The 16,939-nt window shown below is 39.4% G+C and overlaps 1 protein-coding gene across 2 annotated transcripts in view; it reads left to right on the top strand.

Annotated features, from left to right (window-relative positions):
* Window positions 1–16,939, top strand: part of Csmd1 (CUB and Sushi multiple domains 1) — a 1,522,453-nt gene that overhangs the window by 1,068,354 nt on the left and 437,160 nt on the right. For both annotated transcript variants that reach the window (XM_076913874.1, XM_034520246.2), the window contains exon 8: window positions 1,031–1,118. In XM_076913874.1, the coding sequence (XP_076769989.1) occupies window positions 1,031–1,118 (88 nt within the window). The remainder of the gene's footprint in view (window positions 1–1,030; window positions 1,119–16,939) is intronic.

Genomic DNA, 16,939 nt, shown 5'->3' with positions numbered 1-16,939 from the left:
CCTCAGGAAAAATGTTGGGGTCAGTTCCATTTATAATGAATTCATTCGTCTTTATTTTTTTTTTTGACAAGTGCCTTAAATTTTGTCTCTTTCTTAGGGGATAGATGTGCAGTATACATGATTCTCACTGTGGCTGTTTCTTACAGTTCTCTACCGAGGGATCATGCTTTGTGCTGTGTTCTCTTGCTCTTCGTCCATGTATTGATTTTGCTTTTACCCTGCACTGCAGTGATTGGTGATACCAAAACCCTGTCATGGTGATACCAAGAGTACAGAGCAAATGGGTTCTAATATCACACAGGGATGTCTCCCGAAGTATTCCCATGGGTGTACCGCAACATTTCACTTAATTGAACTGGATCAAAAACCCTCTCTTGAATACATTTCTTACAAGAAAAAAAGAGAGGTTTCCTTAATTGGATAAGATAGTTTAGGCAGGGTAAAATGAATGTTAGAGTGCCAGTTACTCTTTCCAATATGCACATGGTCCTTAGAGACTGCTCTGTGCTGTTGGAAACCCAACAGGAGGCTTGAGAGACTCAGAAAGGAAACTACACACCTATACAAAGGGGCCATTCCTGTTTCAGTTCAACGTATAGCACATCTAGCATTTAAAATGGAATTAAATCTATTAAGCTATCTATTTTACAGATCTTAATGATTGTCCCCTGCACTGTGATCCAAGGGGAGTAGACAAAGCTGCCTTCTTCGAAGGCAATGGCCTTTTCCTTAGTCTATAAACTGACCCAACTCAAGGGCAATCATCAAGAACAAATGAGCTTCTAATTAAAGTTTCACCTCTTCAATAGAGGAAAGAACTAAACCAAAGAATGTCAAAGTCCTTTCATGGGCAAAGCTATCTTTGATTTTCAAGAGCAAAGACTCACTTTAATGTAGCTGAGCTGTCTTCAGTATAAGAAAATTCTCTTTGAGTCATGATCACGGAAGCTATGAGTATGTCTTGCATAAATTTTCTGGGTGTTTCCTTGATGGCTGTACAACCTTCTGACAATGTTTCTCTCTGTTGTAGTGACCCAAGGAGGTGTGTCTCTGGTCTCTGACATGTGTCCAGATCCTGGAATTCCAGACAATGGCAGAAGAGCAGGTTCTGACTTCAGGTAGGAAACAAAACAAAGAAAAAATTGTTATTTTCTAACACTTATGCCTGGGATGTCATTTATAACTCATTTGTACTATAGATGGAAAGAAATAACCTGTCAATAATTAAAAAGCTGCAGTACTTGCAAGACTCTAGATGTATTAATGTGATAATTTCCAGGTACTTGATATTAATAGCTGCAGAAACTAAAGTAGGCTAAAACTTTGTCTCTGAAAAGTGTGTAAAATTTGTCTTCAGATTTTCTTATATTTAAATCTGTGTCACTTGATATTCTAATGCTTAAAAATAGAGAGCACAGAAATTTTATTACAACCTCATGATTATTGATTGCCTCAATAGACTTTTAAGGTGACAAATACTGCTGGCCTTCAGTGACATTTACTACCAAGATGCTGACAATCATTTTAGGATTATGAAGAGCTAGATACCCCTCCCTCTCTAGGTGCTACACCTTGATGCAGCTGAGATTACACTCCAAAGCTTTGGATTTTTTTGTGTGTCTCTCAATTCAGGATCATTTTGTTTGTCACTTTACGTGAACATCCAGCAAACAAGAGTAATCTGAAGAAAATCAAGAGTGAAGGGCACAAGAAAGAAATTTTCCTTCCTTATAATCTGCTCATTTGTTTGAGAGATAGATGGAATTAAAGCTACTGACATGGACTGAAAAGCTTGCTAGCTATGCAGAGTGAAGGGGCAGTTTTTCAGAGACCTTGGCACAGCAGCAATCCCATTAAAGAGGATGAGGAATCGTGACACTCATCTGTGGGATGGCTGTCACGAAGTAGATGCTATCCCTAGAGTCTCTGCCACCAGTTACACAGAGCTGTAGAGAGAATGAGTTTTCAAAAAGTTTATTTAAGATGCTAAACCAGAAAATCTAAGGTCAAGGGGCCACATGTGGCAGAGTCACAAAGTGGGGCAAGCTATTGAATGAGAGAGTGGGAGCCTTGTTGAATGAAGATGCTTGGGCCTCCTCCTCTCCCATCCCCCTCTCCCATCTCGCATTAAGAAGCCACTAAGGTTCCAACCCTGGTCTGCCCTATGATTCACTTAACCTAAACCACCTCCCAGTTCCTACGTCTAAAGAGATCAGTTGTATTAGGTTCTCACCCTTATAATGGGCTCTTGGATTTAACCCACACAGTCTATACTAAGCCAGAGTATCTATCCACAGTGTTTGTGTGTGTGTGTGTGTGTGTGTGTGTGTGTGTGTGTGTGTGAACGTGTGTGTTTGTAGGAAAAGGAAACAAATGTGGTGGAAGGAGCTCCAAATGCTACATTTTAAATTTCAGGCTTCAAGACTAATAGTTTAAGGGCCAGAGGCTTAGATACTTAGCCAGAGATGGTGACTTGGTTACTTTTATTCTAGTGTTGTTTTAGTTTTGCTTCCTTTGCTGTTATATTTTGTTGTTGTAGACTTGACCTGTCAGAGTTGTATCAGATGAAGGAATCTCAGTGGAACAATTGCTTTCATCAACTTGTCCTGCAGGCAGATCTGTGGGCATTTTCTTCATCAATAATTGAAGTTGGAGGGCCCAGCTTACTAGAGATGGTGTGGGTTGTATACACTGCCTGCCTTTGGATCCTTTTCCCTTAACTGGACTGCCTTGTCTAAATCACAAGAAGAAAATGCACCTAGTCTTACTGCAACTTGATGTAGGAAGGCTGACTGGTATCCATGGGAGGCTTCCCCATTTTTAAGGAGAAAAGGAAGAAGGGTGGATGATGGGAGAGGGTGAAAGAAAGGAACTGGGTAGAAAGGAAGGAGAGTAAGCTGCAATTGGGATATAAAATAAATAATTTAATTAAAAAGAAAGAAAGAAAGAAAGAAAGAAAGAAAGAAAGAAAGAAAGAACAAGAAAGCAAGAAATAAAAAAAGGAAAAAAGGAAGGGAGGAAGGGAGGGAGGAAGGAAGGAAGGAAGGAAGGAGGGAAGGAAGGAAGGAAGGAAGGAAGGAAGGAAGGAAGGAAGGAAGGAAGGAAGGAAAACTAGGCTGATCAAGTCATGGGGAGCAAGTAAGTAGCACTCCTCCATGGCTTTTGCTTCAGTTCCTGCCACTGGGTTCCTGCCTCAAAGTCCTGCCCTGACATACCTCCATAATGGTGTACTATAACCTATAAGCCAAGCACACCCTTTCCTTACCATTCCATACCCTACTCTCTTTGTTTTTTGTTGAGTGTTTTATCACAGCAACAAAAGGAGAAATAGGACAGAAAGAATGGGGTTTTGATTTTCTAGACTTGATCATGCTGTTTGGGAGACTCTTAGTGTTTCTATTGCTGTAATGAAACACTCTAACAAAGATCTAACTTGAGGAGGGAAGGGTTTATTCAGCTTATACTTCCAGATCATAGTCCATTATTGGAGGAATTCAGGTCAGTGGCGGCTGAAAAATTAGCTGTAAATAATAAGGGGTCACCACCATTTAAGGGAAATCTTCTCAGAAGTATTTTTTGGGGGGTCAACATAAAGAAGCTGTGGTCCAGAGGGTGATGACATAGCAACTTGGCAGATAATATGTCCCACATGGTACTGGGACATATTAAAGCCATGAAGGGGTCATGGTGTACAGATGAGGCTTGGCACTGTATGGCAGGGTCAGTGTCTCACTGAACAGAGCGCAGAATGGCCATTGATAAAGGTGCAGCCTCCATTTCTATAGAGATTCCAGCAAAAAGAGAGATGTCATAACCATGAGACTACCCCAAGCACAAGATTTATAGTGAAGCCAACCTGAGATTGCAAGAAAGGCTGTGTCTTCTGTGGAGGACAGAGATAGAGGGCAACGAATGGACCCAATCTCTCTGGAGCCCAGAAGATCACCACTGATTCTCAGATACTTCACATTGCACTCTTTATGCTGTAGGATTTGCTTTTGTTTGATCAGATTGTAACTGTGTCTTGTTCTTCTCTCTTAGACAAAGAAATTGTGTATATAAATGTAGATATAGATTATATATGTATATGCAGAAGGGAGAAGGGCCATAGTTAAGAGACTTTGGATTTTAAAAAGACACTGGACTTTTAAAGTGTTGGAATTTCAAAGTTGGACCATGTTTTATGTTGTAATATTAACTTCCTCACGTGACTCAATGAGAAGCAGACTCAATATGCTTCTGAAGTCTTCTCTCTTATTATCTCAGTTTCTTTGAGTCTCTGTGTTCTCCAAGCATGCAACAGGCAAGACTATAACCACTAGGAATTGGCTGGAAAGAAAATCTAAAGAGTGTTTTGATTTTATTTTGAAGTTCCATGAGACTTTATTGCTAGGAAGTTTTTCAAGGAGAAAAGATATAACTTTTGATTTCTAATGGTGGATTTTTTTTTTTTTTGGCCTTGCTTGAACAAGGCAGTGTGGAAACTTATTACAAGGTTGGTTGGGAACAAGTGCTATATATGGCTTCTTTATTCCCAAGCTGAGGAGGAAGGAATTCTGATGTTGTTCATGAGTGAAATATCAGCTGTAAGTTTTTCATAGTGACTGTTATTGGGTCGAGGATGTAGTGATCTATTTTGTATTTGTTTAGATTTTTTAAACACAAATGGATATAAGATTTTTGAAATCTATTTTCTATAAATACAGAGATGATTTCAGCTTGCATGCTTAAATTGTTAATATTTTGTGTTGATACATTTCCAGTGTATCAATCCCAGATTTAGTGATAATGTTAGTATGGACAAGAGGTATTAGACTTTTACAACATCCTGTCCTTTTCTGGTGTTAGAGAAGAGAAGGTCTCTGCATGCCAGGTGAGCATCTGCCTGTGGACTTACCACCTGATATGACATTGCCCAGCTTCTGTGCTGTTAGATTTCACTTTGTAAAAGTTCACATGTATCTTAATCACAGCTTCATGATGTGTAATCCTATAAGGACTTTGTACAGTTGCACAGTAACAATCATGTTCATCTTATAAAATTAATTGGGAAATTTTCCTCTAGAATATTCGAAAACAGTTTGTACATTCATAGTTGGCAATGACTCTTCCTGAAATGCTCAGGAAATTCACTGATGAAGCCACCAGGAGAGGGCTGTTCTCAGGAAACTTCTTCAACCAGTGACTCATCATCTCCTTCACATAGACTTCTCCTTTCCTTACCTGTTTATAATCTTTATCTGGCAGAGGATCTTGCATTTTCATTCAAGTTGACACTCTTACCAACACAAAATATTTCATAGTACTTTCTTTTTTTTAAATTTTTATTGGATATTTTCTTTATTTACATTTCAAACATTATCCCCTTTCTCAATTTCCCCTCTGGAAACCTCCTATTCCATACTCCCTACCCCTGCTTCTATGAGAGTGATCCCCCAGCCATCTACCCTCTCCCACCTACCCACCATCAAATTCCCTTACATTGGAGCATGAAGCCTTTACAGGACCAAGGGCCTCTTCTCCCATTGATACCCAATAAGGCCATCTTCTGCTACATATGCAGCTATGGTCATGGATCCCTAAATGTGTGCTCCTTGGTTGGTGGTTTAGTCCTGGGAGCTCAGGGGGTGGGGAGGGGAAGTCTGGTTGGTTGATATTGTTCTTCTTAAGGGGTTGCAAACCCCTTCAGCTCCTTAAGTCCCTTCTCTAACTCCTCCATTGGGGACCCCATGCTCAGTCCAATGGTTGGCTGCAAGCATCCACCTTTGTATTTGTCAGGCTCTGGTAGAGCCTATCAGGAGACAGTTATTTCAGGCTCCTGTCAGCATGCACATCTTGGCATCCACAATAGTGTCTTTGGTGACTGTATATGGAATAGATTCCCAGGTGGGAGAGTGTTTGGATGGCCTTTCCTTCAGTCTCTGCTTCACACTTTGTCTCCATATTCTCTCCCAAGAGTATTTTGCTACCTTTTCTAAAAAGGAACAAAACACCTACACTTTGGTCTTCCTTTTTTCTTGAGCTTCATGTGGTCTTTGAATTGTATCTTGGGTATTCCGAGCTTTTGGGCTAATATCCAATTATCAGTGAGTGTATACTATGTGTGTTCTTTTGTGACTGGGTTACCTCACTCAAGATATTTTCTAGTTCCATCCATTTGCCTAAGAATTTCATGAATTCATTGTTTTTAATAGCTGAGTCATACTCCATTGTGTAAATGTCCCACATTTTCTTACCAATCCTCTGTTGAAGGACATCTGGGTTCTTTCCAGCTTCTGGCTAGTATAAATAAGGTTGCTATGAACAAAGTGGAACATGTGTTTTTCTTACATGTTGGAAAATCATTTGGCTATATGCCCATAAGTGGTATAGCTGGATCTTCAGGTATCACCATGTCTAATTTCTTGAGAAACCACCAGACTGATTTCCATAGTGGTTATATCAGTTTACAATCCCACCAACAATGGAGGAGTGTTCCTCTTTCTCCACATCCTTGCCAGTATCTGCTAACACTTGAAATTTTGATCTTAGCCATTCTGACTGGTGTGAAGTAGAATCTCAGGGTTGTTTTGATTTATATTTCTCTCATAACTTAGGATATTAAACATTTCTTTAGGTGCTTCTCTGCCATCCAGTATTCCTCAGTTGAGAATTCTTTGTTTACTCTGTACCCCATTTTTAATAGGGTTATTTGATTCTCAAGATGTCTAACTTCTTGAGTTCTTTGTATATATTGAATATTAGCCCTTTATCAGATGTAAGATTGGTAAAGATCTTTTCCCAATATGTTTGTTGCCATTTTTTCTATTGACTGTGTCCTTTGCCTCACAGAAAATTTACAATTTTATAAGGACCCATTTGTTGATTCTTGATCTCAGCACATAAGTCATTGGTGTTCTGTTCAGAAAAATTTGCCCTGTGCCCATGTGTTCTATGCTCTTCCCCACTTTCTCTTCTATTAGTTTCAGTGTTTCTGGTTTTATATGGAGGTCCTTGATCCACTTGGACTTGAACTTTTTACTAGGAGATAAGAATGGATTGCTTTGCATTCTTCTGTATGCTGACCTCCAACTGAACGAGCACCATTTGTAGAAAATGATGTCTCTTTCACTGGATAGTTTTAGCTCCTTTGTCAAAGATCAATGAATGACCTACACTCTTACTTTGAGTTTTTTAAAATGCATCTAGTTATCATTTCTATAAGAAATGATATTTGTTTTTAAGTTAGCATATAGCATATTAGGTTTTATTATGGAATTTTAAATGATAATCTGTTTTATGTTGCATCTCCTGTCTCCGACTTCATCTGTTCTCTAACAACTCTCTGTGCCCTCTGTCCCACAGGAATTTTGTTTTCATGTTACATGGGCCACTGTTATTTCTGAAGACCTCTTTTCCCCTCTTTGTTGTCTCTTTTCTAGTTTTACAGCTACACACACACACACACACACACACAAGCACATGTGCACACGCATAAGAGACAACACACAAAGTTTTCATTCTGACTCTGGGTTATTTTGCTCACTATAGTCATATCCATTGATATCAGTCTTTCTGCAGATTATATAATTCTGTTTTTCATTATGGATACATAAAATTCTACTGTGTGTCTATACCATCTTTAAGATATTAGACCTATTTTATTTTATATGTTATGAACATTTTGCTCACATGTATATATTTGTAGCATGTTCATGTCACTGAGCCATCTTTCCAGATCCTGTATCACACTTCTACCACCCATTCTTCAAGGCATGGGTATCTGGGTTAATTCAGTTTCTGAATCTTTTCAATCAATAGTCATGTTTTAGTGCAGAATCCTTACATTCACATTTTCTCTTTTGATTTATTGATCTGATGCCTGGTGTTATTGATTCTCTAGAAATGACAATAATGCTGCTTTCACCGAGTTTTCTTTCTATTTTTTTTTTAAACAACTTCAGTTTCATACACTTGGTCATTATTAGTTCTCTAGTTCTTTTCCTTTCCTCGTCCCACACTCACCATTTGAACCATGTCTGTTGTTCTTTTGTCTAATTTCTAGAGTTGAGGAGGTCAGTAGTCTACTGTCATTCTTCCTCAGCCTTTTCTGTTCCCACTCTTTATGCTGCATTCTATAGAGTATACTTCACTCACTCTGGTGCCTGGGCATGCAAGCAGAACACTCAGACACATACAGTTGTCAATTTATTGATACTACTTTATACTATGCGTCTGGCCCAATTAAGCATTCCTTTTAAGTTACCTTGAAAAGAATGTATGGTTTTCACTTGTCTATACAAACATTTTCTTTCCTGTAAGAATAAAATAGAGGCTTGTGCATTCCCACAGACTGATGTACCACCCACCATCTCTACCCCCAGTTCCAGTTTTCAGTAACATTTTCCACTCTGAAATCATACTCATTAATACTAAAGTGTCTCCTTAGAAACCTCTTTAGGCATTCGAAAATCTGTAAAACTCATGGTGATAAATAGGGCTTCAGAATTTCTCACTTTTTGTTAGAGAACTTTATTTCATCATTGACAACAAAAATATAATGTTTTCTTTGAAGTTAAAGATACATTTTAATGAAAATTTCTGATAGAAAGTACAATCTTATCAATCAAAATTTGTCAGTCATCTAGATAAATAGAGGTACTCAGTGGAGAGACCACCAGCCAGTTGCCTCAGATGCCAAACATACATGTACTTTATCCTCATGACTGACATCCCTGAGATTCCAATCCAGACTGAAGAGACACTGTAAATTTAGAAGATACAGACAGTAAAATCCAAAACTATTCTTGCTTGACGGGGAACTTTCTTAGGTGGCCCTGGTCTTTTCTGTGAGGCACACAATCCTTGCTTGAATACTACACACCATCTGGAACCACAATGGAAACATTCTGTTAAGTCTTTATGTTGATTTACAAGAACTTTGGTTTTACAGCTCCTCTGAAAGGGTCTTTATTCAAGGATCAGGGGTCATACCATGAAAAGAGATGCCTAGGCACACACTGTGTCTCTACAGCTCGTAGGTAAAAAGACACTATTCAGAGGTAGGGTTCCATTGTAAGTGAAGTTGGGTAGGATTGAATTGAAGGTCTTCTGTATCGGTAGTTGTTATTGTGCAGTGTTATCTGAGGCACATGACCTGTTCTTATTGATGATGCTTGCTCTCTATTTTCCATGGGACTGGAGAACTCAGGTGTGTTCACACACCATCTGATGCACCCTGCCCTGTAAGGATACCTAAGTCTTGGTTGTAGTGAGGCACGAAGGAAGCCAGTCTGCAGGTTTACTACACTGCTGATGTCTGCAACAGAGGGGGATATTTTTTATTTTTTTTCCTCACAATTTAGCACTGCCTTTAGTGGAAATCAGTTCAGTTCTTTCCAAATTCTTATAATCAATACTAATGACTATTATATAATCCAGATAAATGCCTGATGTGGTCAAGATGAGCTGGACTTAATTATAGCAGGCACTATAATTATATGTAATTTTGGGACTGCTTTCTGTTTGAAGAGGGTTCACTTTATTAAGTTGGTAAAATATCTATCATCTAGTTTTGTTTGAGTTATTATTGTTTCTTTGGAAACCTTTGTATTTTTCTTAAGGCAATCTAAATATTAATCCCAGTGTATCAATAAATTACTCAAAGCTAATGGAGCCTAAAACAAAGCTTTCCTATTTGAATTAAGTTTGTGGAAGAACAGTTTCCAAAGTATTTGTTACCATTGACCACTGTCTAAAAGACAAAGTATATTCATTAAAACTGATGGATTATGAGCAAGATTGATAGAAATTCGGAGACCAGTGTGGGAAGGAAGATGCTGTATTCGGAAGGAATCTTGTCTGTCTAGTTCCTGTCTGAAGAAGAAGTTAACTCTTGTATGTTCAGAAGTACAATCATCCTCACTTTTTAAAGATTTTTTTTTTCAGTGCTGGAAATTGGATCTGCTGTTTCATGCCTTCTAAGCAAACATTCTACCAACTTCACTACCTCCACCAACCAGCCCTCTCCACTCTTTTCCCATGCTGGACTAGAACTTAGAACTCTGCATGTGCTAGGCAAACACCTCACCACAGTTCCATCCTTAGCTCCTGGGTGCCATTTGTTTCTAATTTATTTGTTTGATTTTTAGTTTTGAGACTAGGTCTTGAAGTCCAGCACAAACTGGCCTCACATTCACACCTTCCCTGCCTCAGCCTCTGGAATGCTGGGATGTGTATGAGCTACATATGCTGACTCAGTGAATAGATTCTTTTGGAAAAAATCGATTTAACATGCATCTAATAGGGTAGACCCTGGTTTTGGGTGTTTTCCTTTTGAGATGGTGGCTCAGTGCAAAGCTTGGCCTTGAACTTATAGTTATCCTTCCGCCTTAGCCTTCCAAGTGCTGAGATTATATGTATCTGTTACCACACTCTCTTTCTGTGCATAGTTTCTTTTTCTTATTTTTTAGCAGTAGCAGAGATTGAGCAATACCTTGGACCTCAAGCAAAGCAAGTGCTCCACCACTTAGGTATATCCCATCCCTTACAAGTAGAATCTTTAAACTTTATGCATTTCTGTGGCCAGGTTATGTCCTATCTAAAACTTAAAGTTGGATCTTACTGAAGGCAAGCCTCTGCTGATGTTGATTCTAACAAGGGTGACTATAATGACTATGTTTTCTTTTACATAATGGCCCTGATGGATCTCTGGGTCCCACAGGGTGCAAGTTTCACAAAGCAGCTAGGTAGGGAGCAGGTCCCACCTTCAGCCTAGTATCCCAAGTAACAATCACACTCAGTACTGGATGGGGTAAGTACTGAGAGCATACACTGTTGTGACCGCCACTTGAACCAGGGCTTCCTGTACCCATGTACAGTGGGGCAGGTCCTTTGTGTATAGTTTTCCTAATCTAAATTTTAGAGAATATCATAGATACTAGAGGTGATAATAAATGAAGAGAACTTCATAAATATGTCCAGCCCATGGTTCCTCAGCTACTCCAATGTACTGACCCGTCTTTGTCTACTATGTTTCATTGAGGGAACTCCTCTGAACACTAGTCTGTGCTTCCTGGAACCAGATTTCTGAGCTCATACTCCAGAATAGCCACCACTTTTTTTTCTAGTCTTTGTTTCCTGCTTTAATTTCAGAGTCCCATGTTTACATAGCATAGCTCTGCCCACAGCACCCTGTATGTGCATGGCTCTTGCCACGTGCAGAATGGAGCCAACACATGTGAAGACAAAGTGTTTTGATTAACAGAATTGGAAAATACCACTAAGCTTTCCCTAGGATGGCTTCTCCTTTTGTAAAATGAAACACATCTTTGTGCAGGCCCCCTTCCTCCCTTCCCTACTCAGCTAGGTTCTCCCTGTTTCAAAGTCCTCATACCCCAGCTCTCTGAAGCCTACTCTTCCAGCCTCCCCAGCTGCCACATGCCTATGATATTTATTTGTGTTCTGTTCCTATCATCTTGGTAAATTATGAGGTCCCGAAGGGAAGGGGACAGGCCTTATTGATTTTATCTTTTATTGCTCTGCCCGAGTCATGGTAGACACTTTTATTTTCTGTTGAATTACATTAAACTGAAGCTAACAAGCCTGTCCCTAGGGATGTGTGATCACAGCCTCATTAGAACCGTGTTAAGCCAATTAAGTTAGCCACTGCTGGTCAGGGATGGGATTAACGACTGTAGGAAGAAAAAAAAACTATACAAGAAAAGTAGTTTGGAGGGTGGCAGAGTAAAGCTATGACCCAAAGGTGAAACATTTTATTTATAACTGATGGGAACATATCAACACTGTGCTAATGATATTTGTTCCTATATATAAGCTCTATGTTTACTCTCATGGTATAACGTTGATTCTTCACTTTATTTTGGAACTGTTCTTTATGAAGTTGCTGATAGCAGATGACATCTGGTGTCATCAGATAGAAGGTGAGGCACATAACTGAGGCACATGAAGAAAACTGAATTGGCTGGTGAGAAGTCCGCTCTCCATGAGATGTTGCTCACTTCTGTGTCCTAAGGAAGATGGAAGGCCATCTTTCTTTTCATGCAACATATTAGTGGTGCTGCCCAGAATAAATGCAGGATTGCAGTGGAGCTCTCTTCCCTGTAAACCTCTTTTAAAAACTCATAGTCTATCAGCCAGGGGATGAGTCTAGTGTTCTTTAAGTGACCACTGATTTCCCACTAAATCTATCTCAGAATTATTTCTAAGTAAGTTTTGGGGGATGAGAGAAATGCAGCTAGATGGTAAGCCAAAGTCCCTGTGGTCTTAATGTTTGATTAGTCAAGATGCCCTGATGACATTATGTTCTCCATTCATAAACTGAATCCTGGAGAGGCATACGTTGGGCTCAGTTTTTGTTTTGCTTATTTTTGAAACAGTCCAGTTGTGTATTTCTGGATGCCCTTTAACTTGTAACAATCCTTCTATTTTAGTCCCTCAATGTTGGGGTTATAATCCAGAGCCCCTAAGCCTAGCTTAGGGCCATGGCTCTGTATAAACACTGTTTCAGTGTTGATTGTTTTTATGTTTTCCCATTCCAAATCCTCATGAGGGAGAATTCAGTTGTACTTATCAAGTAGGAGCAGACCACACAGGCAAATCTTTTTTGTTCTATGTTATCTTGATTATTCCTTCAGGATCTCTGCACTCCGGTGATGTTCCTTCCCCATACTCTAAACAGAGCTAAGAAACACAGTTTCATATCTGACCCCATGATGCAAGCCCTGGATCCTTTAGCTGCTACTCAGGGCCTTGTACCTCCTGCCACCTGAGAATGACCCTTTGTCCCTCTTTTTTGTTGTCTATGCACTCTCCAGGTCCATGATAGAACTTACCACAAGTTACCAGTATACATGCATACATACATAGTACATACACACATAAATACACACATATACATGTGTACATATATAGAGATTAGATAAAATAAATATACAAATACTGATACTTTTACAGATAGATATAGATTACATATAGATATACATAGATGTAGACCTAGACATAGATAGATATGCCTTGTTTACAATTTTAAGAAGCATAATGCAGGCTTTTATCTCCTAACAAGGCATGGGGTTCATAGTGAACATGTAGTAATTACTTAGTAAGTCATTCATTTTCACTTTTAGAGGAGTTACATATTTACATATTGTAAGAAAGTAATAAATGTTGTTAAGGGATGCAGATGTTGATCCATGGGTGATTTTTCAGAACCATCATTACTCTGTATGTGAGAACTACTGGGAGGATGCCCATAAAGGCATCTCTGTATTCATGATGCCCAGACCATTTGCATGTGACACTGTTCATCTTAATAGCAAGGTAACGATGCTGCTGTGCTGTTATTAATAGTCTAGTCTGTTTTTGCATTATCTTTATCAATTACAATTATCAACTTAACTGAGAAGAAGAAAAGGAGTAAGAAGAGGAGAAGAAGAAGGAGAGGAGAAGCTAGGTGTTGAAAGAGAGAAAGAGGGGGGAGACAGGGAGGCAGATATTCATGTATCTCCACCAGTCAAAGATAGTTGTTATATCTAGGTTGGTCAGTGGGTTACACCTCTGATTGAACAATTCCAAACTTATAAAGCCTATGATTAACATTATTTTTAAAAAATGTATAAATGCAAAAAGGAAAAGGGGGCATGAGATAGGGGTTTTCTAAGGGGGGTGGGGGTGAATGCGGATAGGGAATGCCATCTGAAGTGTAAATAAAATATCTAATAAAAAAATAAAAATAAAATAAAAATAAAACAATTATCAACTTAATAATAAAAGAAGCATCCTCCAGACTAGAATTAAGACAATATTCAAAGCTTATAAACCTAGGAAGCTCTGGGATGTTTACTGTATGCGCTGTGAACTGTGCTCTGCTCTGAAAAGCTCCCCCTCCTTTTCTTTTATCCATCATCATTTGGAGTTTGGGAGTAGGACTCAGAAAAACAAACAAACAAACAAACAAACAAAACCCTCTGTCCTTATTGTTCAAAAGCCAAGAGTTGTCTTGTTGCACTAGCCAGTGTCTGTGTCAGCAAATAGTTTCATTGCAATTTGGTTAACTAGTGGGAAGATGGAAGATGTGGGGCCTGGCTCATTATTCTCTGTGTAAATAGAAGCAAACTGGCACAGTAGTTTACAGACCTTAACATCTGCTTTTGAGTTTGCAACAAAAAAAATGCTTCTTCCATGCTCCAAAATGTCTTCAGGATTAGAAAGTAATTGAGGGACACACCATGTTTCTGTAGCCTCCCTAGGAGGCAAGCATATAGCTTTCTAGAAACTTGCGGTTGCTAAGAAACTAAACAAGCCTAGGAAAAGCATTTTCCAAAGATGACTGCTCCTCTGAAGAATGACAGTACAATTCTAAGGGCTGCTTAGATTGGTCCAATGTTGTCCTTCTTGCCCTGGGAAGCCTTTGTGTATCTCTAACAAAGGGTGCATTGAGAGTGTTTCAGGAGTAATTCATCTGTCAAAGACTGGTCAATTGACTGAAGAGTAAGGAGATTCCCACATTTTATCTACCTTTCAGGGTTTGTAAAAGTACATGGTTTGTGTGTTTGTGTGTGTGTGTGTGTGTGTGTGTGTGAGTATAGACCATCATTTAAGCATGAATTAATCTGTTAGCTTTGAAATGCAAAGGACAACTAATGAACTAGTGATTTGATTCCATCCACATCATTAGAAACCATGGTCTGTGAACAACCTCAATGGGAGTGCACAGTAGACTCTGTCTGTTTCTTGGTTATCCATGTAAAGGAATGAGGTGAAGTAGAAATTATAGAATCCTCTTTTCAGATGAGGTCTAATTCTTAGATGTTCATTCATGTGCTATATAAAAATTAGAACCTATAAAACATGCATGATGCTATTCAGGCATGTAGACTCTCTTGGAGGCCAGAGGAAGCATGAGATGTCAGCAGCTTTCAGGATACCCAGAAGGGTAGTTGACTTGTCAGTATAAACACTTGGACTGTTAAACAATAAACACCATCACTCAGTTCATTTGTTGAGAGAGGGGGATTGGGAGGGTAGTATAGCTGTCTATCATATTTAACTAACACTAATAGAAGGTAAATGAACCCAAGTCACTCTTGAATTGTGTTACATGCTCATGTAGCCAGACTTCCTGAATTGTATTAGGGGTTCTGCAGAGGCTTCCTAACCACAGGAGAGGAGGAGGAGTCAGAGGAGTAAGAGAAGGGCAGATTTGACAGATCTGTAGAAAACTATGCCTTCTTTACTTCTCTCTCTCTCTCTCTCTCTCTCTCTCTCTCTCTCTCTCTCTCTCTCTCTCTGTGTGTGTGTGTGTGTGTGTGTGTGTGTGTTTATTTGATTCCCAACCTGCATTCTATATTGGATTTTTGATAAGTGTTTAGCAAAAACTTGGAACTAACCATGTGCTCCATGATAAACAGGGATGGTACCTCCTTATCTAATAGCTAAGGTACTCATGCAGTTACAATGTCAAGTGACACTGTCTTGGATTTATATTAGTGTCTTCTGGAGACTAGCCCTCATGTCTGGAGACCTATGCTCAGTTGAATAAGAGCTGTCTTTGTGAACAGGCACTGAGCCACCTTCTCCAGTAGTTGTATCTCTCATAGAAGTGATTAGCACATTAGATATTGCTCTTGGCAGATTTTAACAAAAGTTAAAAAGAAAAAAAGCCATTGTTCTCCTGGGATGGACAGCAATGTAGATAGGAAAAGGATTTACAGCTTTGATGCCTGTAGAAATTACTAATGCCTAGCCAGACAAAAGGAAAGTGGCATCTACCTTAGTCACATGGAAAAGCCAAAGTAATAGAGTGCATGGAAGATAGGGACATGCTGGTAGGGAGTCAGAAACAGTGATGTTGGGGAGGAGAAACCCAGCTCTTCTTGTGGTGGTGCCCACTAAGGTTTTGCTTGCTTTGTATGTTCCAGGTGGCCCACCACACAGAGGAGAGAACTTTAGAAGGGGGAGAGTATATGTTCACTGCATTGTGCTCACCATGGCACCATAGGAAATATAATTAGAGCTACCATGAACCCAGAATGTAAAGATCTTTAAATACAACACACACACACACACACACACACACACACACACACACACACCACTCCCCCATACAGACATACATACATACATGCATGATCCAAGATGGCCATCCCCTATCACATTTGTTTACTTTGTATTTGTATTATATAAGGAAAAGAAAATGAAAAAAGGCAAGCCATCATATTGTGCCATATCTGGGAAGAGGTCTCGAGGTCCAAAGTGTTCTTCTTCCACAGACACTTCCATAGTTCCTCCGCAGAAATTAACTGAGTTCTTAAGTACCACATGAACCCTGAAGAAAAAGAAACAGCAAGGAATAGAGAAAGGATCACTGTGTGGGAGATGCTGTTTTGAAGAGTTTGTAAGACAGCCTCTAGGGAACTGTGTAGCTGGGGTCCAAGGGGTACCAAAGGTGGATAGGGAGTGTAGGGGTGCAGCAAAGAGAGGGCAGGTCCAGAAGCTGACTGATTTTCTGGCCTTGCCTTTCTGTTTTAATATTACAAGTGATAATGATGGGAGTCTTGAAGTCTTGAAGATGGGAAGTAAAGAATACATCCCTGGAAAATGCATGGCAGAGGCTGGAGGTGTGTGGAATCCAGGAGCCTGTCACCCTGGTGACATTTAGAATGAGTAGCTATGCCCCCATCAGCAGAGTGAGACTTTAATAACCATAGACCCAGCTTGCCTGTGGCCACTCCTAACTACTCTCCTCCTCTTCTCAGACTGACTTCGCCTTCTTAGTTAAATATGTCATTTCACTTAAGATACTATTTTTTAAGAATTCTTTAGTTAAATAATGGACTAGAGGCTTTAATAGGAAGACATTATATTGTTGGGTTGATATAAAACAGGTGATAAAGAGTAGAGAGAGATGCAAGGCACCACCCTGCTCTCAGAGTTGAAGAAC

Source organism: Arvicanthis niloticus, chromosome 16 (genome assembly GCF_011762505.2).
Source record: "Arvicanthis niloticus isolate mArvNil1 chromosome 16, mArvNil1.pat.X, whole genome shotgun sequence".
NCBI lineage: Eukaryota > Metazoa > Chordata > Mammalia > Rodentia > Muridae > Arvicanthis > Arvicanthis niloticus.
Note: the sequence above shows the minus strand (reverse complement) of the source record. Positions and strands in the feature narration are given on the sequence as shown.